This window comes from Seriola dumerili, unplaced genomic scaffold (genome assembly GCF_002260705.1).
Source record: "Seriola dumerili isolate Sdu_G_001 unplaced genomic scaffold, Sdu_1.0 BDQW01000219.1, whole genome shotgun sequence".
In the NCBI taxonomy this organism is placed as follows: domain Eukaryota; kingdom Metazoa; phylum Chordata; class Actinopteri; order Carangiformes; family Carangidae; genus Seriola; species Seriola dumerili.
Window position 1 is genome coordinate 914,774 of NW_019174474.1, and position 26,099 is coordinate 940,872.

Genomic DNA, 26,099 nt, shown 5'->3' on the forward strand with positions numbered 1-26,099 from the left:
ACAACACTGATGATCACTAGGGGTTACTTTAATAGACTGCTCCTCTAGAGATACATAAGACATTATATGACTATTTTCACAGGCTGAGTAGTGCTCTCTATTATGGGTAAAGTGACCTTTATGTGTAAAATCATTGGAGTGCCTCTTTAATCTGTCTAAGTCCCCCAGCATTATTGAAATGCAATACTAATGTGCTGGAGAACATGTTCAAGGATGTTGGGTAACACCAAGCACTGATTTCAACTGCCAGAAAAACAGTTCAGATGACTTCATTGTGTGTTGTGTAAAATCTCACAATCATATTCAGTCTTGATTAGTTCTGGTACACTAATACAGTAATGTCACCCATTATCATCTGCTTTTAGGCCCTGCTAAAAAAAAGGAAAGAAGATTAAAGCAAATAGATGGCAAAACAAGTGTATTGTAGTGCTTGAAGAGCTCCCTGGATTCTTATGAAATACCTGAAAACTCCCAGAACACAGTTCTTATTAAAAACATTCCTCAGCCTAAAGATGAACAAAACAAAAAAGACGCAGACACACCATGTTTGTAACAATAAACTATTTTTTTTCATATTTACATCTGTACCTAATGTGCAAATTAATAATTTAAAGTAGTGTAAAACTCTTAAAGGAATACAAAATCATATCTTACAGTTCTAACATGGTGAGAGTCCATGAACTGGTCACATAGAAACAAAGAGGAGCAACACTGCAGTGTGTACAGGAGAGAGAGAGAGAGACAGACAGAAGCGAACCGAGGGAGCAGTGGACATCCTTGGCCAGGACACACTTAGTTAAGGACAGCATGGTACATTATCCAAGCATCACCAGAACAAACAGCAACACAAACACTGCGTCTTTACAGTAGTCATGTCGAATGAGCAGAAAGCACTTGGAGGCCTGGGGTTTTTGACAAACCCACTGATTGATTAAAGCACTGATGATCACAAAGGCTTGAGGTGCTCTTAGCAGCAGGTGCTTCTTTTAACGGCCTCTAGATATGGAAGAAGAACAGACAATCTCACACTGGATTGGTGACACATCTATACTGCAGGTCACCACATAGTGCTAGTAGCATGATTGCACATCGTGTAGTGTGTGTGTGTGTGTGTATGTGTGTGTGTGTGTGTGTAGGGGGGGAAAAGACACGTAAATCACACTTTGGACAAATACGCATCGGCCTGCTCTCATTACCCCCCAATTCTTCTCCCCTAACATATTTACCGAATAGAGTAGTTAACAGGCGACTCAGAGAAACACACCATAAACACTGCATATTTGAGATGCTATTTTGTCCTATGCACATTGTTCAGTGTTTGGCACGAAAAACATTTTTTAAAATTTGAATCAAATTCTTTTTTTCTTGTTTTTTTTTTAAAGAAGCCAGTTTGGCAGTGCTTGTGGTCTTCAGGAGGTTGACTATGGGCAAAAATGTGAAATGATATCTTACACAATATTTCGAGTCCAATTCTGACACAGCAAACCCTTGTATCGTGGTAAGAACAAAGGTACACTTAACAAATGAGATAGTTTTACATTTCATCCTAGTCAGACATTACAATCTATAATGCTTACACATTTTAATTCCTGTAGTTCAAATTGTTTACAAAAGCACACCGTGACAATCCTTTACAATTTACAAGACACAGTTAACCTACAGTAACTATATTATTGGTGCATAGACAAAATTGGGAGAGGGTGTAGCGAAAATCACCAATTTATTGCTTTAAAGTCTAATATTGATCTCCCGTTGAATTTCTTTTGATTGCAAAACAACTACAAATTTTCCACAGAGATTTTGAAGAACCAAGCAGAGGTATTGCATTCAAACTGATTAAAAGAGCTAAAATGTTCCCTCCAGATAAGATGCAAATCTTTTGAACTTTTGAAAAATAAAGACCTTTCCCTCACACAAAGGAAGTTACATCACAGAGATGACTTTTACTCTAAAACAAGTAAAAGACTAAATTCAATGAGACAGAAATAAAAACAAAGTAGCACAATATCTGGCCAAAGCTGCTCACTGTTTCAAGTTCTGCTTCCCCCATCATAAAGTAATCATCTTTACTAATAAGGGGAGGGTGACAGGAATACAAGAGCATTCTTCAACAAAATAGGAAAATGTTTGCCATCATGTTATTCTAAATGCAGAGTGCAGATGGTGTCGTTCCCTCAAGTCTCCTGCGGCCTTGCTGACAAGTGGCTGAAGTGGCGGTGATGGCTATGCAGGCCTCTGCACTTTGCTCTCCCTCTCCCTGCGTTTCAGCTCCTCTCTGTAGCAGTAGGAGCAGTAGTTGTCTGTCTCTGGCCTACCGTAGAAAGAGCAGTTCTCCCTCTTGCAGCGGCGCTGCTGAAAGCAGTACAAAGGGCTTCCAGAGCTCCGCCCTTTGGTTTTGTCTTGGTTGAGCCAGGTGTGAGACGAGTTGTCCTCATCAGCAAACTCCAGGCAGTCCTGAATGTCTCCCGCATCAAATCCATTGGTGTAGGTGTGGGACTTGTGTTCGCCAGGCATATTGTAGGACAGCGTCTCTATGGTGTTAACGGTGCGGACCCCCGACAGGCGAGCAGGGCTGTAACTCTGGGATGAGAGTGTGCGGTTCTGCTGAGGGTAGGTGGCACATGTCTTTAGGGTGCCCACCACAGGCTTATAGGGGTCATCTTGGAAGATGGAGGATTGCATGTTGACATCTTGTATGTGAATCACGCTGTGCCTCTGGATGGGCGGTGTATGGCTGTAGTGGGCAGACACAGGAACAGGCCCAGGTCTCTTAGTACCAATACTGGGGGAGGAGTAAGGCGCAGGCGCTGGGGCTGGGTGGGAGACATGGTGGGGGACTGTTGGCGGTGTGAGGGGGGGCACTGGGACAGAGACAAGGGGGGCTGCAGGAGTGGGACTGTTCCTGCCCTGCATCTTAAGACCCAGTGGGGGCTGTGAGTTGTGGTTGTGGTTGTAGGTGTGGGTGTGGTGGGGCAGGACGGGAGAGCAGCTCTCCGGAGGCGAGCTGTCTGATCTCTCCCTCTGGAAGACACTCTCATGTTCAGGCTTCTTCACGGCCACCTCATTAGTGGCAGGGGGCTTCTTCTCGGCTTCCTTCCTCTTCTGCTCCTGCTCCTGGCTGAATCGCTCCTGGGCGTTGGTCAGATAGTAGCTGATCATCTCCTCGTGGAACTGGTGTCGATGGCTGGTGAGCAAGAGGCCCGCAAAAATGAACTTGCGCTCCCCCTGCATGGCCGCCCGCAGGATGTTGAGGCTGAGCTTGACATCGGTGCTGTATTTCCAGTTTTCCATGGTCTTGTCCCCCGTGCCTCTCCCTGTACTGTCCTGTCTCTCGGTGGGGGAGGAGCTAGAGGGTCTGTCTCTGTCTGTTGGAGAGGGACTAGTGGCCTTCTCTGAGGAGGTGGAGCTGGCTGACTGACCCGACTCCTCCTTGCTTCCCTTGGTTGTCTTTGACTCCTTCTTCTTTGCCTTTTCCCCTCCGTTCTCCCCATTACGACCTGAGCCAGAGTTAGATTTGTTCATTTTGCCGTGCACAAGGCCACCCAGACCTCCCATGTTCTTCTTCAGCTTGATTCCCAAGGTTTTGCTGAAGCTACCCAGTTTGTTGGCTACAGAATCAGCCCGGCTCTTGTCTTTGTCCTTGCGCTGCTTGTCTTTGTCCTTCTCCTTGCTGGGCTTGCCCGTGTTGACGTTAGAGTTGCTGCCGACAGACTCGCGGTCAGAGTCCATGGACTCAGCTAGAGACTGGACGTCCTCACCTGCAGAGGCTGTGGGAGACTCTGGCTGAGCCAGGGGAGCCTGCACAGAAACACACAAACACACACAGCAATGAAGAAAACACGGACCAGAGCGGAAGCAGGGATGTCTCAGGGGAGAATTTTGATTTAAGGGATTATTCTAAATTAATTTCTGGTGTGAGCCAGGCAAATCCACACACACACACACACACACACAATAACTCTGCTGACTGTATTTTGAATATTCATATTCAGGACACACATAAATTCTTGAGAATATTGCATTCTGACAGCAAATAAAACTGATTGATTGGACTCTGTGGTTTCAAGAACATCTGGAATGTAGGAGTCTCTCCAGAGGTGAATTAACCATGAAGAATAAGACACACATGCAAGAAAAAGTTACCCTTGTTTCAGATGGAATTCGGATCCATGTTACATTCATGTAGTTGTGCAGCAGGTTGAGTTTGGCCTCCAGAGACAAGATGAGACTGTGGCAGAGCAGGTATGCATGATTAAAAACAAGCAGTTGGTACAACACAGCTCACATTTGACAAACGATTTTACCAGAACTTCATAGCATATACAGTTTCTGAAGTTTCTGAATTCAAAAACTTGGGGAGACGAAAAAGAATGAAACCCGCTGCTATTCACCCTTTGCATGAAGCAGAACCCCTACATAAACTGTGCCTGCAATGCATTAAGGGTTATATGAAGAGGTGGTATTAGGAAGTGGTTTGAGCATCTTTTCTCTGTATATCTGCATTGTTCACACTGCAGCTTGTTGGAGGATAAGCTAACCCCCTGACTGGCAGGAATGTGAAACAGAAACCCTTACATAAACTCTTTGCTAAACTCAGAGAGGCTGTTGCTGCTTTAGTGAGGCCATTCATGGGAAACCCTATGGATGACTGACGTGGCTCACAATTTGTTCTCTCTCTGCTCTCTCTTTGAAGTAACCTGAACCTGCAACCCATAATCAAAGTTAAATCCCCCATATACAGCCTTGTGTGTAGAATAACAGAACCTGCCTTGGACTGCAGTTTTCACTCTTTCACCCTTTCCCTGGGCTGCTTTCGTAGTCAGTGCCTGTGTCTGCTTTGTTGATAAGCATCAACACCCTGTGATACACTATACAGGACTTACTTGGCAAGCTTGGTATTATCATTGTCGTCCCTCCCCCACTCCCAGTCCCTGCCAGGGTCCACGGCAAAATGGAGCGCCAGCAGCTTGTGCTCCGAGTCAGTCAGAGGGATAACAGCTGGAAGAGATGAGATTATCAAAAGGTTAGTTTGGTCTGGCTTCACCACCGGAGACTACGCTGCACGCCACCCATTCTCCCTCAAGACCGCCGTGGTGTCAGAGTTAAAGCGACGCCGTAATGGCACACTAGGATAATGCCACGTTAATTATCCCAGATGCCTGTCAGCGTGGAGTAAAGTATACTGGAGGGTGGATTCTATCTGCCATCCATTTTTCAGGCAGAGAAGTGACTGTGACCAGTGAGTGTCACTCATACTGACTCATCCAGACAGAGAGGGTTCAGCGGTTGTGCCTTCTATAACACAGACTGATCCCTGGCTCTCTGAGCTACTGTCCTGGCCTGTCTGGTCTAGTGTTACAACTTGGGTCGTAGCTGTTCTGAATGTATTACACAATACAATCAAAAGCTGTTTGTGAAGTTCACTGTTCCCAAGGTCAAGAATGAGCTTTCAGTCCCAACTTTTGAACCAACATGGATGAGGTGTCCTTAAAGTGCTCAGAAAAAAAAGGGGGAAATTTGAACATCTACTATTGCTTGACGACTGGGCACGCTCTGCAGATGAAAATTATTATTTTCTTGGCCACCTTTTCTATCAGCAACAACAACACTGCACTTATCAGAGTAATTACAGAGACCTGGAACACAGCAACGTTGCTACAACAAACACAAGCATTTAGACGATACATCAGTTTGTTAACAAACTCAGTCTAAGAGCTACATGAAGGTGACTGGACTTGCTTGAGGCTCTTGAAGACGTCTCATCTGACTGTTTGATTGAGGTGAAATGTCTTCACGAACCTCAAGCAAGTCACATACCAAAGATCTAAACCACTTTACTTGGAGGTGAATCCAAACTGAGCACACTTAAAATGTCAATGATAATCCGTTGATGCACAGGGAATCTGTGAATGCACAACTATTGTAATTATGTTGCGTCAACGTTTAACTAGGAAGTCAGTCTTCCTGGTAATGACTGCTTGGGTCATAATTCTAATGTTGATCTTTCTCTTCCAAATAAGTTTGGCTATCCTGGGGGTGTGTTTAAAAACGGTTTCTTGGCCCGTATGACGATGTCACTGGGTTCCCAGACCCGGGCTGCACTGAACTGGAACTGTTGCTTAGCTATCAATAGAGGAAATGTTAGTCTAAACTTGGCATGATGAGGCCGCCACTTAGATTTATATTGAACCGAGTGGTTCTACAGCTGATCGGGGCTGTACATGACGATTTGGTTTAGTAATAGAGTGCAATCACGCAGCAGTACAGGATAAGAGCAGGACTGCTGAAATAATTTCATTCATCCTCCGCTGATATGATCAGCTACTTACAAGCAGGAGGAGATTTTCAACACTAATCACTGGACACTGAACATAAAACAGACACCCACCCGGGTTTCCTCTCGTGGGAGGCATGCTAACGGTGTGTTCACAATGTACGTGTTTGTGTGTGTGTGTGTGTGTGTGTGAGTGCATGGCTGCCTTTCAAAACGAGTGCAAAGGAGGACTAGCTAGACCCCACTGGCCCACATGACAGCTCTCCTCAGGCTACCTAGTGTGGGGGCTGTTGTCCACATGACAGCAGAGAGAGGCAGGCTGTTCAGGCCGAGGACATTCCAGCCTTCACTGTCAGCCCCAGATGGAAGATACAAGTCTCCTCCCTGCCTCATCAATTCTTCCACTGCCAATAGGCTGCTCGGCTCTGCAGGCTTCATAGAGACAGTGACACCAGCAGCAACTGCCTGTGTCCCTGATGAAACTGCGGGTCAAATCCTGACTCTGTCCCTCTTTTTGAGTGGCCCCGCTCACTTAAGTACATGATGAAGCAGGCCGAGTGTCAAAATACTGGTGCTGCTGGTGCATTGTGATGTTGTTTTTACCTCCTGAAACAGAATGAGTGCAGCCACACCCACGCTAGCACATTTAACGCTGTTAACATAATTACTTATTTGTATCTGACACCATCAGCAGCAAAGCAAACAAATTCCATCAGTGGTGTAAACATACTGCATTACTAACAGCAGTGCTGACAAACTAGGCCTGTCCAGAAATCTGTCCCAAAATGGCAAGCTTGCCTTTGCGTCATACCTGCACATTGCAATGCATTTTATACAATCTAACTAAAAAAAAAGAAAAAAGGAATGACTAATATCTGCAGTCACAGAGTCAAACAGTAATAAGAGCATTGGCATGGAAGCACTGAACACTGGGAGGGAAAAAAAAGAGGTTTTCTTAAATTAGGGTCATTCATAGAACACTCCAGCCCAGAAAAATTGAGTCATAAACCCAAACACACACACACACACACACGCACACACGCACAGACAGACAGAAGACAGTGAACCAGCTCCCACTCAGTTCCCACTCGGGTCATGCAGCAGGCAGCGGAGGTCTGTGAGGTGCCGTCCTGGCTCCCACGATGCAGCTGTCCTCCTTTCTCCCCATTCCAAAGTGCTGTGTGTGCTGTTGTTCCCACTTGGGCACGTTCCAGATTCAGAGATTCAACACTGCCAATTGAGCTCTGGGGGACTAAAGGGTGCTGTAATGTATTTACTATCCCTGTTGGCAGCCTTGTTTTGTTGTCCTTGAATGACCGATTCCCATAGCTTATGCATGGATGACATCATAGCCCTCTGTGGTATGCGAGCTGTGTACTCAGCAACACAGCCTGCCTCGCCTTGCTCAGTTTACATCTTTGATTCGAGGGGGGATACGCTCAGAGAGAAGGAGGAGGAAAAACTTGGGTGTAACCTGTGAGGAAACAGCTGTTGGAAATGAGGTACATAACCTCTCTAAGCATTTATTCACATGATGTGACTGGACATAAATATCCTCACTTTTCCTTTTTTATTTAGTTTGTGCAAAATGGGCACCTCAAGTATCATGAGAGCAGAATGAGAGTGAACTCTCCCGCCTCTTTTACTCCCTTCTGAGAACAAAGTCACCCATTACAAGCTTTAATTCACAGCAGGAACACTGAGCCAATGTTTCCTCTGTTTTGCGATTCAAGAACAATTTGTACTGTCTGGAAAATGCACAAATTTGAATTCCTGACTTTGGTCACTCTGCACAGCTGCAGATTTAAAGGGCCCAATTCACCAGAGTAAACAGCAGTCATGCATATAAACAAGCCTGAGCTTTTTTTTTTTGCCACAGATTTTAACAGCGGAACCATGGTGATAATAACAAGAGTATCACATTTGGAGTAACACATAAAACCACAACAAATAAAATTTTTATTCTGATTGCCATGTTGATCTAATTATGCAGACTGCATGGTGAGTAATGCACTGGGCGCCTTTAATAGATAGAGAGGTGAAACCTTGCCAAAGCTACATGGTTACACTGCGCTGATATGTAGGTGGTCTTTGTGTAAAAGACGTCCATTTACTTCATTCACATGGGTGTCAGAGCGTTGATGATGGGATGCCAAAGAAAACCTGGAAGTGTTTTGGTCTTGGGACCAGGGCTTGAAATAGCTCCAGAGTTTTCCGAAGGGCCAGTTCCACTCATACGTTGTTTAACCACAGGAGCACAAACAAGCTGATAAAAGACATGGTCAGCAGCATCTACTGAGCAGCCAGTAATTATCACGCAGCAGGTGAGCAGTAAGTGGGCTGATAGAAAACATACCCATGTGCACAGGACTCTGGCTTCACCTGACTGCCTTGCCCAGGAAAACCACATGACTAATAAAAAAAGAAAAAAAAAAACAAATAAAAGAAAGTTTTGATCCTTAGCAATAACCTCTGACTTCAGTCTCCCCTCCCTTGTTGTTTTTTCACCATCAATACAGCCCCAGAAGCCATGCAAGAAGGCCATAAAAGGGGCAGTAGCGTGATGTGTCAGTGTGATTTAGAATCAGGTTACTTGGAGGGACTCTGCCATAATCTTCCATACAGAGGGCTGAAGAAAGAGCCAGTATTCTAACCCAGGCTCTGGCACCTGAACACACACAGGGCCAAAGGCCCCTCGGATGCTCTTCGCTGTGCTGGGGGAAACTGAGAGCAGCCCTCCACCTGAGACGTCCACACAGTGGCCTGACTGTCAGGGAAGAGGGTTGGTTTGTTGGGGCCCCAGCAGCCCGGGACCCTGCCCATATGTGGTGTTGTGGTGAGGCCTTAGGGGCCGGCCGGGGCTACTCTGCCCTAATTGGCAGTGGAAGATTAGGTCTGTCTCTCTGTCTGTCTGTCTCACTGTCTGTCTGACCCTCTTCTCGTCTTCCTGGCATCTGTTCAGAGAAATGAACCAGCAAAGGCAACATTGTACTTGCCTTGAAATTGAAAGAACATAACCTACTTCTAATAATATCATACAGTAACTCACAATTATACCTCTTAAATACATGAACATAAACAAAAACATAACAAGAGCAGCAAAGATTTGTACCATTACTGTGTATCATAATTCATCACATGACAAGCAAATGCACCAGGCTAAGCATACAAGTGTTTTCATAACAACCTGGAGACAGACTGCAGACAAAACGCACTCTGACCCTATCTCAGGACACAGTGTACCAGAATGAAAAAGTACAGTCATGCAGTGGTGTTGTGATCGCGCTACAGCGAGATCCTTGGACATAGGCACCACCTAGTGGACAAAAAGAGAACACCCCTCTGCCACGACTAAATCACCCAAAGAAAAGTAGGAGTGCTGAATAGTTATGGGCTGGCTTTGATGTGCTGCTGGTACTAAAGGGAACGATTCCATGGAAGGAATGGCAGGTTAGTAATCATGTCTGTCTGCTAGTCTGCAGTGGTCATACCCTGACTTAATAACTAGGTTGGTGTATATAGGCCAGGAATAGGATCTTATGTACTTAGAAAAGCACAAGGAGAGAGAGAGAGAGAGAGAGAGAGAGAGAGAAGGAGGAAGAAGACAGAGAGATTAAGAAAGAAACAGTTTGCGTAAGTGCATCTGTATTTGCGGGTGAGAAAAAAGAGACAGAGACTGGGTTGGCTGGCTGCCCACGCAAATGACAAGCGAGTTCCACCCACTGAGTCAGATACAGAAGAGTGCCGTGACTACTAAGACTGGTTGTCAAGGAGATCCTCTCTATTTGTCAATTAAAGAACCTCCGTGTGAGGATTACTCTGACCTCGAAATATAAGCAATGCATCCGCAGTTGGGAACACAGGAAACCAAAACGGGCAAAGCAAGACAAAAACAAGAGTCACTCAACACAACGGAAAATCAACACTCTCTCACCACAACTTAACACAGTCAGTATGCTGCGCACAGCACCGCATAACAGATTCCTGTGAAAGAGGCAAAGGCATAAACAGACACACCTACTCTGATAAACTAAATTCAACTTACAGTGACCTCAGAGAACAGAGACATAGAATAACACAGGCTTGAATTATTTGGTCACTGCTCAGCAAGAACGAGCCTGCTGTCCACTTTCCCTCCATGTCGGCCACTCCCTGGTCCCTGCTGCCAACTGGCCCGTTTTAATAATGGATCACAGGTAATTAGACTGCTGTCTCATACATTATTCACCTCCAGCAGGACAGGAAGACCACTCGCCCTCACTCTCGCAATCTACGCACTAAGGTAAAAGCAAAGACGGCTTAACCATTGCACATTAGAGGGCGAAACTTTGGATTTTTAAAAGCAGGAGGTCAAGCAAAGGTTTATATCCTAGATTTCAACCTGCTGTCGATATTAGTAGCTCGTAGCTAGCTAGTATGCGAGTAGGGTTGCGATGATGTACGGTTGCTTACCTTGCTCTCGCTGCTGGTCTCTCTGCTCCATGGACACCAGTGCGGAAAAGTGAGCTTGATCGTAGGCCAGGACCAGAGGCGAGCAGTGACAGCGACTTGGAGGCACCTCCAGGGGCAGATAGAGCCCTCCAAACGGGATGGGAGCGAACGCTGGAATTCAGTCAGAACACTACATTTAGTGTCAGTCCATCCCTTGACCAACTATATTGTAGAGCGTTACAAGATGCAGTCACTCTACCTTCTCCTCCCGAGTCTCTGAGCATCGTGTCAGCCACCACTACAATTGGCCTGCGTAGCACATGGGCCAGCACAAACACATGGAACTCCTCTAGACTCTCATAGACCGGATCCTCAGAATTATCCACACTGAAGAAGAAAAAACAAAAAAAACAAAAACATATGTAACACTGTGGGACCATGGGATACAATTCCCTTGAATTGGTATTCACTGAAAATATCTACAGTCAAAATAGTACATGTATATTATAACCATTTGCCTGCGTAATCTAATCTCATCCACTTTAGATCCGTTTTGCCTACTGCCTACTGTCAACAGACAGCGATGTACAAAGATCTATCTATTCATACATGCATTTGAATGAGGGAGAGGGGGAGAGAGGGAGGGAGAGATGGAGAGGAAAAGCAGAGGAAGAGCTCTCAGGCATGCAACCACCAGGGAACCAGCGGATGTACAACAATTAAGTTGTCAGCCACACAAACAGCCACGCTGCCACATTTACTCTAATAAAGAGCCTCTTAATATGTGAATCCCACTCATCCCATTTAGGGGCTCATCTCACACTAGGACCATCAAACATCCCTAACCTGATTACTGTATTACAGTCAAACTCAATGAGAGGTTAAAACCACCAGACTAAATGAGCAAATTATGCTCTTTAAAGGGATATTTTCAGTGACAGAGAGCTTTGTGCTGGACACTGAGAAAAACACAGCGAGCGAATGTGAAAAGACAATGTACAGACGCTGCTGTTTTCAGTTGCGTTAAGGGGATCCTCTGTTCATCATAGCTGTTTTTTTTTTTTCTTTCACCACCACATCAGCTGCTATACCTACCGCGTACATGAGAAAGTTCATTTTCTTATTACAGTGAAAATGGAAACAGAAAACCACAAGGTTTCTGTGCGTAGGAGGAGGAAACCAGAGTTAGTTTCCAATCTGCCTCTGAAGCCTGAGATAAACCCACTCTTACACTTGTTTATAAACTGGGAGGGAGGGAGGGAGGGAGGGAGGGAGGGAGGGGGGTTGAATCACATCACCTGCAGCAGCTAAAATAACCCACAGCTCATGAGAAGCTGTTGTGGAGGAAATGATTAATACCGAGGGCAGCCAGTAGGTGGCACAGTCTCACACGTGAGCTTCAACAATGTCCTTAAATCAAAGAAGCAATTTGAAAGAGCAACAGTCCGAGTGGGAACAGTTTCCCTGACAAATCCATCTTATAGCGAGAAGGTCACTTTTGTTTTCACTGTGGGCATCCTGCACTGATTCAATGCAGGAGGCATTAAAACACAGCAGGAGAGCTGCAGTGTGTGATGTGGGATGAAAGCTGCACAATTTATAGTGCTGCTCTGTTTCACTGTGTTCTCCGTCTTACACAATGATTACAGAGCAAACACTGCTGGATTCTGGTTAAAGGAATGTAATATGTATTGTGTCTTAGGGGTGCAGATTGTGTATGCCTGCATGCTTTTTTTTTTTTGAAGGGGGTGGGTGTGGGGGGCGGGTGGGGGTAAATGTGTATAATATGAGAGTCAAACAGCTTACCCTCCACTGGTGTTGCCGTTTTTGCTGAGGTGAGTGCGAGGCTCACTGGAGGCCAACTTCAGCAGCTCGTTCCACTCTCTCTCCCACTCCTCCTCAGTGTACACCAGCCCCGACTACACAAACACACGCACGCACACACACACACACACACACACACACACACAGAAATTGAAATTCTGATAAAACACGTGCCGGTGCTCACCCACACAATCCCTATTATAATTCATTTTCACTATTTCCATCTGCATCTGCAAGGTTATCCCCTGAAGCTTCATGCATCTGCACATGTGGCCATTTTCTTTTGTAACTTTTGCATACTCCTGTTGTTAATAGATGGTTTGACAGAAGAGGCCGAGAGGAAATATGAGTAATAAGAGAAAGGTTGACAACATGTGACAAAGGTCCATGCCCGGACTCAAACTGGGACGCTGCGTTTACATGGGTTATGTCTCAGATCACTGGGCCACCAAGACACCCCGGGCATTTTTAAAACATGAGCATCTGTACTACTTCTTTGCCTGTGCTATCTTGGGTGACACAATTTTTCTAATAGATTGGCAAATACTTTAATCCATGAACATCAACAGAAGGGAGAGGAAGTGCAGAGGATTTGACAGTATTAGCAGCACTGCTACTAATGCATACTTGGTATCATAGAAAGACTCTTTTCCTTGCAGCAGAAATCCAAATGCGCAACCCAACAAGGAAGCTAAAATCAGCGCTTATTAACAGAGGCTCATCCCTGGATGTATTAATGTGTCATTAGTGAAAGAGGATGCGATGCATTTAGGAGGTGCGGTTTGCTATGATGGACACTGTCCCAACCTCCTTGTTCTGTTGGGTTTGCTGCCACCTCCACCTCCTCTTCAGAGCATCTCTCTCCGCTCCGCTCTTCATCATGGTGTACAGGGATTTCCTCAGCATCAGGTCTCTGTCATGGAAGCCCCACATCCCTGATTGACACAGAGAAACAACACTGTCACTGCAGGTTAAGATTGCGGACATAAAACAACCACAAACACCACCATCGCATGTAGTTGACTAAAACAAAAGGTTGCCGTTCTTTTAAATACTTTATTTACAGATTTTACAATAACGAAATATGTAGAAAGGTCACGCAAAACACCAGTGGTTGCAATTCTTAACTGCACCAGGACATACATTTGGATGTGACCTCAGCTCTTTAACTAAAAATGTCTTTCATCACTCATCAAAGGGCCTTGGTTATCTGACTGTCAGTGCAGATTACATTAGCTCCAGTGCCTCTAACCCTCCGCTGCTCCAGCAGTCCTCACACTGGGGAGTCAACCATCTCCTTCAGCACAGACCTGAATACGCTGCCATTCCCTGAACCCCGCGATCTCTGCAGCTTGCAGTTTCCTGCAACGTGTAGGTCTGTTATCTCTCCTCTCCCTTCTTTTCCCTGCTTCCTTCATCTCCCTAACTCCTCCTCTCTCACTCCCCTCTCTGGGTTCAGCAGCTGTGACGCTAACTTGCACAGTTGTTCCGAACCGAGCTTAATGTTTAACGCTATTTTCAAGAGATGATGATGGATATTATGGTTGTAGTGTGTATTAAATATACTGAAGTGTACACGAGTAGCTCACCTAAAGAGGCAGCATGCAGGAGGCAGTTCCCGTCCCCTGTGGTGGCCAGAGGAAGCAGCTTCTTACAGCTCGTGCACATGGTGGACCACCAGTTGAGACGACCTGCACACAGGTGCGATATAATAATAAGTGCATAAATTCTGTACAAAACTGGGACACACAACAGCGCAAACACACTCATCCCGTTTTCAATTTCAACGTTTTCTTAATCTACGCAAATTGAAACACATTGATGAGATTCCAGACTCAGATGTATTTGGATAGTCCAGTCCGATGTCTCACCATTGATTCCTAACCCAGCCGAACATCTCCCTGAAGAGAAGTACATCATCTACAAGAAAGAAGCCTCAGTGGAAACTTTGAAAAATTAAAAAAAATAACTTTGAGAAGAGAAAGGAAATTTATTCCATGAGCCCAGCCTGAAAACAGAAGCTGTAGGTTGGGAAAAGGCAATCAAAATAAATAAAACACAAACCTGTACATATGTTAATAGCAGTCCAGCAGTAGACTAATAGTGTTAAACTGAAGTAATTGGTGTCATTTTGAGTTCAGATTAAGCCCAAATTTTTTTGGAGACATCTGCGTAAATCTCGACCACCTTGTGGAGAGAGTAGGTCATTGCTACTTTCCAGTCCGTTAAATGATCAATCACATTCAGTTTTTTTAAAAAAGTGTGTCACTTCTACTTCACAGAATGTCTCTCGGTCGAGTACTGGAGCAGGTACCAGTAACGGCCCATTGAGTACAATTAGCCAACAAGAATAATTAGCCTTGATAGCTGAACTTTGAAGGCAATGATTAGCACAGGCCATATGCTATGCACCCTCAAACACCCAGCGGTTCCCCCTCCCTCCTCAAAAAAAAAAAAAAACCTCTCTGAATATCTTCCTCCTCAGTCTGACTTTTACAGTATCTCCAGTCTCTGCTCCATCACCGCCCTGCCTGTGTCCCTGAGGGAGAAAACGACGGCTTCACAGCCCAGGGCGCTGCACACTGCTTTACTGCAGGCAGCCTCGCTGCTCTGAGCCTGGGCTGATCTGACTGCATCATTTATTCAACAACAGTAAACACAGAAGAGGCTCTGAATGATTTACCCCACAGTGTAGACAGGCTCAAAATGATGATGTTTTTGAATTTCCCCATCAGATTGCAGTTGGTGATTTTAGTTTTTCAACTTATATATTTAAGTTTATTTTCTGGAAGGATGAACTGCCATCACATCCCAGTGTGTTTAATGATGCTACATCCCAGAAACGTCCATCTGCAGAGCACAGGGACGATCATGCCTAAGATTCAACCACCCATAAAATGAGGCTAATACACAACTGGCTGCTGTACCTGAATTTACCTTTTCTTATGTGCAGAGTCTATGCGTTTGTCTTACCCACAGTTAGTGATGCAAATCATTTTGATGAAATTTATGACAGTGTGAAGATTTTTACAATTGTAAATTCTTCCCTTATCACTAGAGATCAGATGCTATCTTCTGGTTGGCTGGACAGTGGCTCCCAACTTTCTACATCGGATGTACACTGTCACCCACAACACACCCACAATTTCAGTACATCTCCACTGGTACCACCCATCATAAATGTGTTCATTTGAAATGGTTTTTCTCTATATTCTTTTTTGACCATTTATCAATTACTTCTTGATAACTATAAGCTTTTATCCATTACCTTTACCTCATTATTTCATCTGTTTATTCAGTTCTTGCAGCAGCTTCAACCTTACTGTTTGCTTCCCGGTGTACATGTACGCTGGGTTGGGAATCACTGGACAGAATCACTGTCAAAAATGTATCTATAAGACTATTAAAACAGTCGGTCTCTTATTTATATTTTAATGGTTAATTGATCCAATATTCCTCTTGGTTGACTGTACTCTGATCTTGAACACAATTAGGTGAGAAAGGCTTTACGATCTGTGCTCTCTCTGTGTGGGAAAGTCTGCTGGAAGATTTGAAACTTCACTAACTAGTTTCTCTTCATTATTTCAAAGCTTCAGCTGGGAGATGGATCCCTTTGGGATCCAGGGTGCTTTGAATTAGTTGTTGTCGTCTTGCTAGTCTGATCTGCTCAGTCTCACTCTCAGTCTCACCCTCTTCTTCTCTGTCTATGTTGCTGACTTTCATTAGCATTTCTCATTGCTGCTGCTTCTGCATTTCAGTCTAATCTAAATTAAGGAAATAGCAAAGTGCATAAGAGTCTTACATATCTCATATCAGGTTTTGGAGGGTACGATAAGTGCGTGTATTGCATTATATTATATCCTGCAGAACTCACCAGCCTGCTCCAGAGCCATCATGGTGGACTGCTCTATCAGGTCTCTCTCTATGAAGCTCCTGAAATCCTCGCTGTACACACTGAGGTCTGGTAGCTGGAATGTGTAGATGGGCATCTCAAGAGGGAACTGCTCGCTGGTGCACTCGCTGGCCACCTGCAGCCGCGCCAGGGAGACGATAGCAGAGCTGGCGTGGGAGATGCCGCGGGACAGACGCTTCTCTAAAAGGGGAGAAGAGGCCGAGAGGAAGTTGAATGGATGAGTTGAAAGCAAGGGAAGACACAGGAAACTGCCGAGGTCACTGGCGGTGGTAATATTGTGTTGAGGTGGCCCCGCTACCTTGTGCATTGTCCTCCTGCTTCTGTGCACACGGCCTGTCGATCTTGCTGACATGGGTGGGTGTGTCACGTGTCTCTGGCTGCTTGTAGTAGCGGCCCTCATTGAAGACCTGCGGCAGGTTGGCAGTGTGGACCTGCCTGAGCTCCTCATAATCATTTAGAGCAGCACTGAGGTCCCAGTTTTTACCTGCGGGACACAAACAAAGGTTACAGACACTAGAAATGATAATGATAACGATAATAAATATCCAAGATAAATTTTCCCTCTCATAAGTTTATCATCGACTGCGTGATTTAAATTAAATTTTCACCCAGTGTCACGTTCCCATGCAAAAAAAAAAAAAAAAAACTGTTGTTGTTTTCCTGGTGCAACAGGACACTGTTCTCTGCAGTTTACAGTAAACAGGATTATCTCATGGAGAATCACTGAGAAAATGCAACTGAGAAGCAGAAAGTGTAGAGGAAAAGAGGGGTAAAATCCTGCAGATGAGACAGATTCAAGAATCAATGCACTTGGTATTGTGATAATCTCATTTTCAACAAGATTTTAGGATTACTGTCTTTTTTAATATTTTGATTAAATACTGATAAATTCCCAGATCTCTAAACAAATTAAAATACTGAGTGCCACCATAATGGTACACTATATAGCCCCTATGGAAGAAGGCCATACAGTGCTTTTGTCTGAGTAAAACATGCTGCATCATAAGGTGAATAACTAGAGGTTGAGGTTGGGTGGTGCCACAAAAAATGAAGATAGTGAGGGGAGACAGATCCTGTGCTAGAGTGACAGCAATATCCTGATGGGCAGGAGGGACCCACACAGACACACACATACCCACATATATATTGATAACACATGCACGCCATGAACACACGAACAGAGAAGACACAGTTGTCTCCTCTGGGTGCTGTCTCTCTCTAACAGAAATCCCTTCCAGGTTGAAGATACACAAGTCACGCCTCAGTCTTATTATATCTCAGCGTGTCTTCTCACGATGCCACAGGAGCTATCTGCAAAACAGTCTTTATAAAACTCACATAAACGCCTTCGACGGCGAACATTCAGAGGGCCTGGTGTCTGTATGCATGTAACCTGAGCAAGTGCGTGAGACAGGAGTCCATTAATGGACTCCTGTTGTAAGAGACTTGAAAGAAGTTGTCCTCTCTCTCCCTGACCTCCAGACATGATGATTCTTGGCAGTCTAAACATGAAAAGTGGCGCCACTAATCACCATCTCTCATGCCAATCAATGCAAAACTGATTGCACAGTATGGATCTAAGAAGGAACACAACCCAAGGTCCGGTTACATAGCCACTCAGCACCTAATGCGTGCTCTTTAAATGCCTCTACATTAGCCCACTATTACTGTGGCATGGAAAGCATTGTCTCCGCCGCTTCATTTGTAATGGCTGTCGTCAGCAAAAGGAACACTGATAAATTCATCCGCAATGAACATACATTATCCTCGTCCATTAGAAACACTGTAGCCTCATTGCACTCCTGTTTTCTCATTACAAGATTCAGAATTAAACCATTTTCATCAGAGGATTTTCCATAAAGGAACAGTAGAAGTAGATCTTTATGAGCAAGCTTTACTCTAAAATCTACTTTCTTTAATTAAACAAAATCACCAAAATTAGATTCTTAACCTTTTCTTTTTTTTTCTTTCCTGCGAAAATTAAAACCCCCCACCCTATTACTCAGAAAATGTCCTAGTTCTTAATAAATTTGAAGACAAATTCCTCTCCTCTTCCTCCCAGAGCACATGCAGTGGTGTGGATTCAGTACATAAACCAGCCTCTAGAGGGAAGCACCACATTTTGGTGCTGTCATATTTCTCTGTCACGCCCCTTGTCTGTCCCCTCACACCAGCCTGACTCAGAGCAGAGGTTAACAGAGCAGCTGATTGATGCAGGTCTGGAAAGCTAGGCTAACATCAGAACAAAGCAGCAGGCATAATACTGAAATAGGGCACCCGGGCTCACGTCTGTCTTGTCTTGAGTGCAGTGTCTTGTTTGGTGTCTGTCAGTGTCACACGTATTCCCCTGTGGCTTGGTGCCAAGGCAGAATCAGGAGGAAAAAAAAAACAAAAAAATGACTGAGTGGGAGGGAGAGAGAGAGAGACACCCAACACTTTAATCCTTTTATCAGACTAGACACCGGCTGCATTATGTACACACAGAGACAAAAATATTTCCAGGACACATAGGTACTGCAAACACTCCACGAGGATTTCATCCCCTAATGGAAGTCTGATTAGTGTAGTGCATGCTTTTATTCCCATAAAGCAGACAAAAACTGTAACTGCAGGGATTTCTGCACTTCTTCTTTCCTGCAGTGTGAACAGATGCTGGGATGCACATGGTCAAAGTGAAACTGGCTGGAAAACCACCCAAAAAAAAAAAACCCAACAAAAAACAAAAAACACATCACTTTTATAGTCTCTAGATATCGAAACCAATCCAACACTCCAGCTTTCTGTTGCTGTGTGCACTTTTGCTCTCCTGTGTGTTTTTTCCAAGTGGCACTGTATGTAAGCTATACAAGTGCCAGTAGCACTCTGCTCCTCAATGAGTTCCAATGAATGGGCACAAAGCTCTCCCTGGGGAGTGCACTCGTAAAACCGTCACACTGGCCTCTAAATCAGCAAGCTGGCTCACTGTTGCAGGCCCCACTCCTCTCCTCCTCTCCTTTGTTTCCTTTACTTCCCTTTCATCTCATTTCCTCTCCTCCTCTGTTCTTTGCTCTCCTCTGCTCACCCGGGTGCAACCACAGCACAACGGGGGAAAGCAGCTGATCAAAACACAAATTCCCAAATAGCCAGTCTTTTATATAATAGTTTAGCTGTCAGTCTCTGGTCTTGAAGATGTGGGACGGTGTCACAGTGATCTCTTACCTTCCAGCAGGTCTCGTGCCAGACCCGGTTCTGCCCCTGTGGACCGAACAAAGTCTGACAGGACCGCGTCCATGTCCAGAGTCATGTGATCATGTGTGTGCGCTGCCCAAGGTGCAGCGGTGGCCTTGGTGGACGCCAGCCTTCACGTTCTCATCTGGAAAAGGCAGCAACAACGCACAGTTTTACAGTAAATCCACACTTAAAAAAAAAAAAAAACATCAATCACTACAAAACTCACTGGACTGCCCCTCTCTCTTATTTTAATCCCAGCCAGTATCCCCAGCCTGCTTGTACTGATGTGTAATGCTTCATAGAGCTGATACTTCATAGTACTGTGAATAGCTCCCCACTCCCAGTGCTCCTCCCAGCTCTTGCTAACAGTCATAACATAACATCCAGCAGCACAGATGTAACGTCAACAACACAGCCAGAGGTCGAATCCAGGACACACCTGCCTATCTCCAAAGCTTCTGGCCCACCGCCCATGACCATAACAAAGCTAACCCTCTTCCTGCCACCGAGTGTCAACCAGAGGTTTTTGGGTATGATCCAGTATCTTAAACCACATTATCACTATGCGCCGGACAGCAAGGAAGGATGGCTGGCGACTGTCTCCGGAGCTGGGGGATTCAGTGTGATGTTATTTTGTATGACGCTAGCTGGAGAGCATGTTTACATCATGGCTATGTAACACTAGAGCCCTAATTAATCAACAAGCGTCGCCTTGTTAGGTCGTAAACAGCACTTCGATGATGCACATGCGTTCAGTCCCTCTGCCGATGGAATGAATGAGTCCATGCATAGCTTTCATTCCAGAAACGGAGCTCACAGCATTGTCAGTGAAGAAACAAACACCCACAGGTTTCACAGCTCTGACACCAGGCCTTTGTGTGCGGACCGGAGGTTTGAGGGATGCTCAGGCTGCTCAGGCTCATGGATTTGACCTATAGAGGAGGGAGAGCATGCCGGAGACATCGAGATACTCTGCCCACGTCTCTGAGCAGCAAGCAGGCGAGCGGCGCCACCTCTCAGTGTGTGCCACATGACATGACTGTCCATTAGGTTCTGGCTCAGTGTTATGAACTGACAGACACTCTGACGCACAACAAATGCTGTTGTTTCCTGCTTCTGAGGCTGAGCAATATTAGTGGATTACGCTGAAAGCAGGATGAACAGGACATCATGGCATATTTCTTTTTTTACTGACCGTGACAGAGCAATCTCAGATTTGAATTTATCGTCACATTAAAATTAAAGGCTCATGACCATAAAAAAAAAAAAAAAAAAAGCTGCTTGATTGTTAGCATCAGAGAAAAAAATATCTTTGTTCAAGACCTGGCAACTTTAGTCTTTATCATATGCATTATTAATGAGTCAAAGCCGCACTTAAGCTGTAGTTTAGCTGACCTACTTACTGTCAGCCATTTGTATTGTGTTGCATGTGCGTTATTGTACTGAGAGAATCTAAGCACATGTAAACTACAGGAAACACAGGGTGGTCGGCTGCAGCAGTTACAACTAAAATTTGTTACCGATCACGAGATTATGGTTAATACATTATAAATTATTAGATTAAAGGTCACCCAAATGTATCTCTGAAGAGGTTTACTTTCTTTATTTGGACCTCTGCATGTTTGCTTTTAACATGTAAAGGCATTGGACACCTCTTACAGGAAATTCAAAAGGCCTGAAAGCCAGTCTGTGAGTTATTAGCCTTCTCTGCGGACCGAAGAGACAAACTTGTGCACAATCACACTCTCTAGGGATGGACACTTAACTCCATATCGCTAATACAGAATAATAGGCTGCAAGTGAAAATCAAAATATTGCTTTGCGGGGCAAAAAGCCTCGAGTCTAGTGGTGTGGAGCAAGTCACAGAAATAGCTGAATATTGTAAGTCATGACCTAATCTTTTCCCTTAGAGCCTTGATCAGATCGCTGTCCCTGTGGGAGGTAATTATGACTCAGAAACGCCCTAATGCATGTTTTTCTATCTGACATAAAATCATGTGGATGCGGGGAAGGTCCAGCTTCCTGTTACTCACAGTCTCAATTAGCATATTTGTCACACATGATGTATCAGGCTTCCACAGAAGATGAAGGCTTGACGGCACACAGTGACAGGCAGCGCAGTGAACTAGAGGAGTATCTACTTATAAGGACGGGGCTGACATTTGTCTGTGTTTTTCTTATTTTCAGCTTATTCCATGAAAAAGACCAGAAGCAACAACGAGTCAGTCCATCTATTAAACCTACGACGTCTCAGCCCCAAACAGCATCAGTATCAATAATAAAATGATGTTGCCTGCATAACAAATATGTTTACCTTTGTTGCTCTGAGTACATTTTGCTAATAATACCTCTGCTGCTCTTCCATGTATATAAGGTTCTGAATGTAATTTTGCACTGTTTTATTGCCACTTCGACATAAGTATAAAATCTGTATAACACAGTGCCTGTTTACACCAGAATGAAGAAAGTTCTCATGGTTTTTAAGAGTTTTTTGGTCAACAATGGAGGTCTCTGGAATATGGTTAAAAATCAGGCTTTGGTGTCACAAGTGATGTTTGATAACAGCATTAATTGTCATTGTTGTAATATATATTACCATTATGTTGACATTGAGGATATCATATAAATGCTATAAATGGTGACATCATTTATTATCACTATACATTGATTATCATCATTATACTGTCTTCTTCACTCTCCCAATCCAAACACACACACACACACACACACACACACGCACACACACACTACAGACTCATACCATACACATCATATTCTTGTCATTTTTCACATAACACAACTGTGTTAATACAAACTGTTTTTGTTTTTGTTGTCATCTACATGTCTACCCATTTTGTATCCATACATTCATGTCACACTTGTTTTTGTTCTGTTATCTTATCAATAAAGGGAATAAAAAAAAAAAGAATTGTGATTGTCATTCATTGCTGGTTTTTGTCTTTCTATAGGATTTGTTGACATTAGAGAAATAGAGAATACCTCCAGAATACCTTCTTTATTGTTATTTAGAGACTGTCAGTGACAATGTGCAGTAGATAATAGCAATTCAACTTTTAGATTTTTTAAATCAAACCTACTTTCTGTATTTTCGCTGAGGGTTGTTGAGACGCCATCTGATGACCACGGGACTGTCAGGACCAGATGCAGCTCTAGTCCATGGCTTCAGAGGCAGCAGTGCAGAGGAAGACGCTGGGGATGCACAGAACCCTGAAAAAACAGACAGAAATATTCAGCGTTATCATCCTGAGTCAGAAAGTTATGGCTCTTAGTTCTGATTGGCTGGGTTGAGTTTGAAGCTGCAATAAAAACACCCAACTGACACATATGTGTATGACTGCATCGGTGTTGAAATGCTAATCCAAAATGAACCCTCAAGCCTTTACTTTCATCATGTGTCATTTAGAAACCACTACTGTCTACTGACTTTTCATCCAACTGACTGAGGATTACAGTTGAATAGTTAACATTTCATTTTTATTAGATTATTGACTGAAAAATGTTTTTTAATAAAATGTGTTTTATGAAATTGCATCACTTGGTGTTATGCTCTATTTTCTAAAACCCAAAAAGGGTTTTACTTGGCCTCGTGTTGTTTGTAATGACACCTTTCATAGTGAAGCAGTGTCATTTCTTCTTGGATACTCACAAACATTCCTTTCAACAGCTAAAAACAACCTGAGTTTTAGCTAATAGCAGAACCTTTTTCCCAAGCCCCCACCTTCTCAAGTTATTTACATTGGCGTAATCACGTTTTCAGATTCTCACACTAACATGCAGGTGTTTATGTGACACCACCACCGATGTGGTAAAGAAAGTGCAGTGCTAGCTTCACAATCGCTGCTTTTACGTAATGAAATGCTAACACACTGATGCCGGTAAAGGCAGAGAAGGTCACTGGTGGGTTGTTGTGTTCCAGGATGATCCTGCATGACACAGCGGCCAGAGATGTGATTATGTAGTGTGTGTGTGTGTGTAGAAAAACACACATGGAAACATTGAGAGAAGAGTGTGAGAGCAGCCACAGTGGAAACTCAGTGGATATTCTGCCATCCTCCCCGGTGGATCACACCACCCTTTCAGCAGAATACTGGCAAGTGCTGAGGAGTTAGTGTCAAAGCCATCCTAAGTGGGACTGAAATATCCTTTGGGTGTCATACATAATTCACATGAACAGTAAAAAGGTTCACATACTGTAAGTTTCCTCTGTTTATTTGTACAATCTCTTACAGCAACTTTGTCCACAGCACCTTTAAAATCAGCCAGATGTCATCTTTAAAATATCAGAGATACTAAGTCTAAGTTTGAATTCAGTGGACTTACCCATTAGTTGTATGTTTGTTGATATAGTTTGGCCTGAACAATGACAATCAACCCTGGAACAACTATCACTACTTCAGCCATTTGTAAGAAACATGTATATTCAGAAGAACCACTAATAATCAGCAGGTCTGGAAATAGTACAAGGATATTCAACTCCAGAGACAGAGGTGACGTGACTAATGCTGAGATTATGTGTGTTAAAAATAATTAAGCAGAAGTTTGAAAATAGAACATTTATCCGACTAACCCTGATTACAAAAGGCACCTGCTGGATCATGACTAACATTTTAAAACAAGTACGCCCTACTGACTTCTCCAATTTAGTCATCTCTAAAGTGGTGACCAAAAGTTTTTGTTGTGAGTGATTCAAGTTTAAAAATACAATTACATTTGGCAGACGCTTCACATTATTGCTCAAGGGCGCTTCGACACATGAGCACAAGGAGCGACAACCTTACAGATAATGCTCTGTCACCTGAGCTACAGCCATCCCATGTATTAAGTCAAATCCTTCACATTGTTTCACAGTAACTATACTGTAGGCTTTGCTCTAATTCTTTTAATTGGTGGAAAGTAACAAGGTACATTTACTCAAGGAGTATTTCCATTCTATACTACTTTGTACTTTTATTAGCAACATTTCAGAAGGAAAACTTTACTGTACTGTACTTTTTACTCCACTACATTCTCTTCACAGCTCTATTTACTTTTTCAGATTCAAATTCTACAAAAATATTGTATGATCTGCTTTCAAAATATGTAGATTAAACTAATGATAATCCAATAATTTAATTACATATCACTGACGGGGGCTATTGCAGAAAAATGAGTACTTCTATTTTTGCTACTTTAAGTACATTTTGTTGCCAATATGTCTGTAAATTAATTTTACTTTACATAAAGTTCTTAATGCAAGACCTTTAATGTAACCACATATTTATGTGCTAATATTTTGTAAGAATACTCCTACCTTCACAGAATTCTTCCATTTCAAAGTATTTGTCGGCAAATACTAAATATTACAAAGATCTACAAGAGTTTAACTGTTAATACAATATTGAGAGTACGTAGTGCATACCTATACACCCAGAAATGAATGTGTGTTTGCTAGAACTGTATTTGGGGCAGAGATGAACAGGCAATGTTCAGTACAGGTTGTATGTTTGATGTTGTGGCTTCAATTCAAAGTCTGAGACCATCGGGGGAAATGTGCGGCCTTGCAACCAGCTATTTTCACTCTGATGTCTTATCTCTTACAATCTTGCTATTACATTTATGCACAGCAAACATATTAGTAACAGAACAGAGTCAAGTTGTGTATTCTCCTCATACGCAAACACACACTGCATTGTTTAGATATTTTGCATGGTCCACTGACCCGTGAGCACTCTGCCCCCAGTCCCTCCGTATTTACAAGGCGCCATTTGTTGACAGTGAAAAACAAGAGACATAGAACTTGTTTCTTAATCATCTGCCTGCACAAAAAACTGGACGACCGTCCTCTTAATTACTCTTCAGCATCATCATCATCATCATCATCATCATCATCATCATTATCATCATCATCACAAAACACAACAGCACCGCCTCACAGACACTGCAGCTATACGGTATGAAATCCCAGAGTCTCACATTGTTAGTTAATCTAATCCCAACTTCCACCAGATGTGGCCTGTAGCATCAGATTTGATATGAATGTAACACCTACTTAATATACGTAAGCTAAAACACATTACCATTGAGCCACATGGGGAGCTGGGATCTAACCCACTGTGAGTGGTACAATGCTGATGTTTATAATTAAAGTCCCCCTTTTTTATAAAGTGACATTTAAATATCTGTATTATGTGTATATTTAACAATAACCACCACCATACAAAATCAATCATGATCAGCTGACAATTAGGTTTTATAAGTACATGTTACACCACAAGACAATAAATTTACCTGATGTTTTAAGATGAGGGGCTTTATAGGTGTTTAAATCTAATTAACCTTTTCTCAGAGGATAAATACAGCATAAAAAAAGAAAAGTTAAGTAACACAGCTGGTTTTAACTCGACCTCAAAGCAACTATGCATGCTAATACTGTACAGCAGCACCCCA

The 26,099-nt window shown here is 43.5% G+C and overlaps 1 protein-coding gene across 1 annotated transcript in view; it reads right to left on the reverse strand.

Annotated features, from left to right (window-relative positions):
• Positions 1 to 1,703: 1,703 nt before the first annotated feature.
• otud7a (OTU deubiquitinase 7A) overlaps positions 1,704 to 26,099 on the reverse strand; it is a 37,225-nt gene continuing 12,829 nt past the window's right edge. Inside the window, exons 2-13 of the mRNA XM_022754748.1 lie at positions 22,751 to 22,880; positions 19,641 to 19,794; positions 16,741 to 16,926; positions 16,404 to 16,622; positions 14,119 to 14,220; positions 13,337 to 13,464; positions 12,512 to 12,624; positions 10,965 to 11,092; positions 10,727 to 10,876; positions 4,884 to 4,998; positions 4,144 to 4,228; positions 1,704 to 3,798 (exon numbers count right to left, since the gene is read on the reverse strand). Of these exons, the coding sequence (XP_022610469.1) occupies positions 2,224 to 3,798; positions 4,144 to 4,228; positions 4,884 to 4,998; positions 10,727 to 10,876; positions 10,965 to 11,092; positions 12,512 to 12,624; positions 13,337 to 13,464; positions 14,119 to 14,220; positions 16,404 to 16,622; positions 16,741 to 16,926; positions 19,641 to 19,725 (2,886 nt within the window). The 5' untranslated portion in view covers positions 19,726 to 19,794; positions 22,751 to 22,880 and the 3' untranslated portion in view covers positions 1,704 to 2,223. The remainder of the gene's footprint in view (positions 3,799 to 4,143; positions 4,229 to 4,883; positions 4,999 to 10,726; positions 10,877 to 10,964; positions 11,093 to 12,511; positions 12,625 to 13,336; positions 13,465 to 14,118; positions 14,221 to 16,403; positions 16,623 to 16,740; positions 16,927 to 19,640; positions 19,795 to 22,750; positions 22,881 to 26,099) is intronic.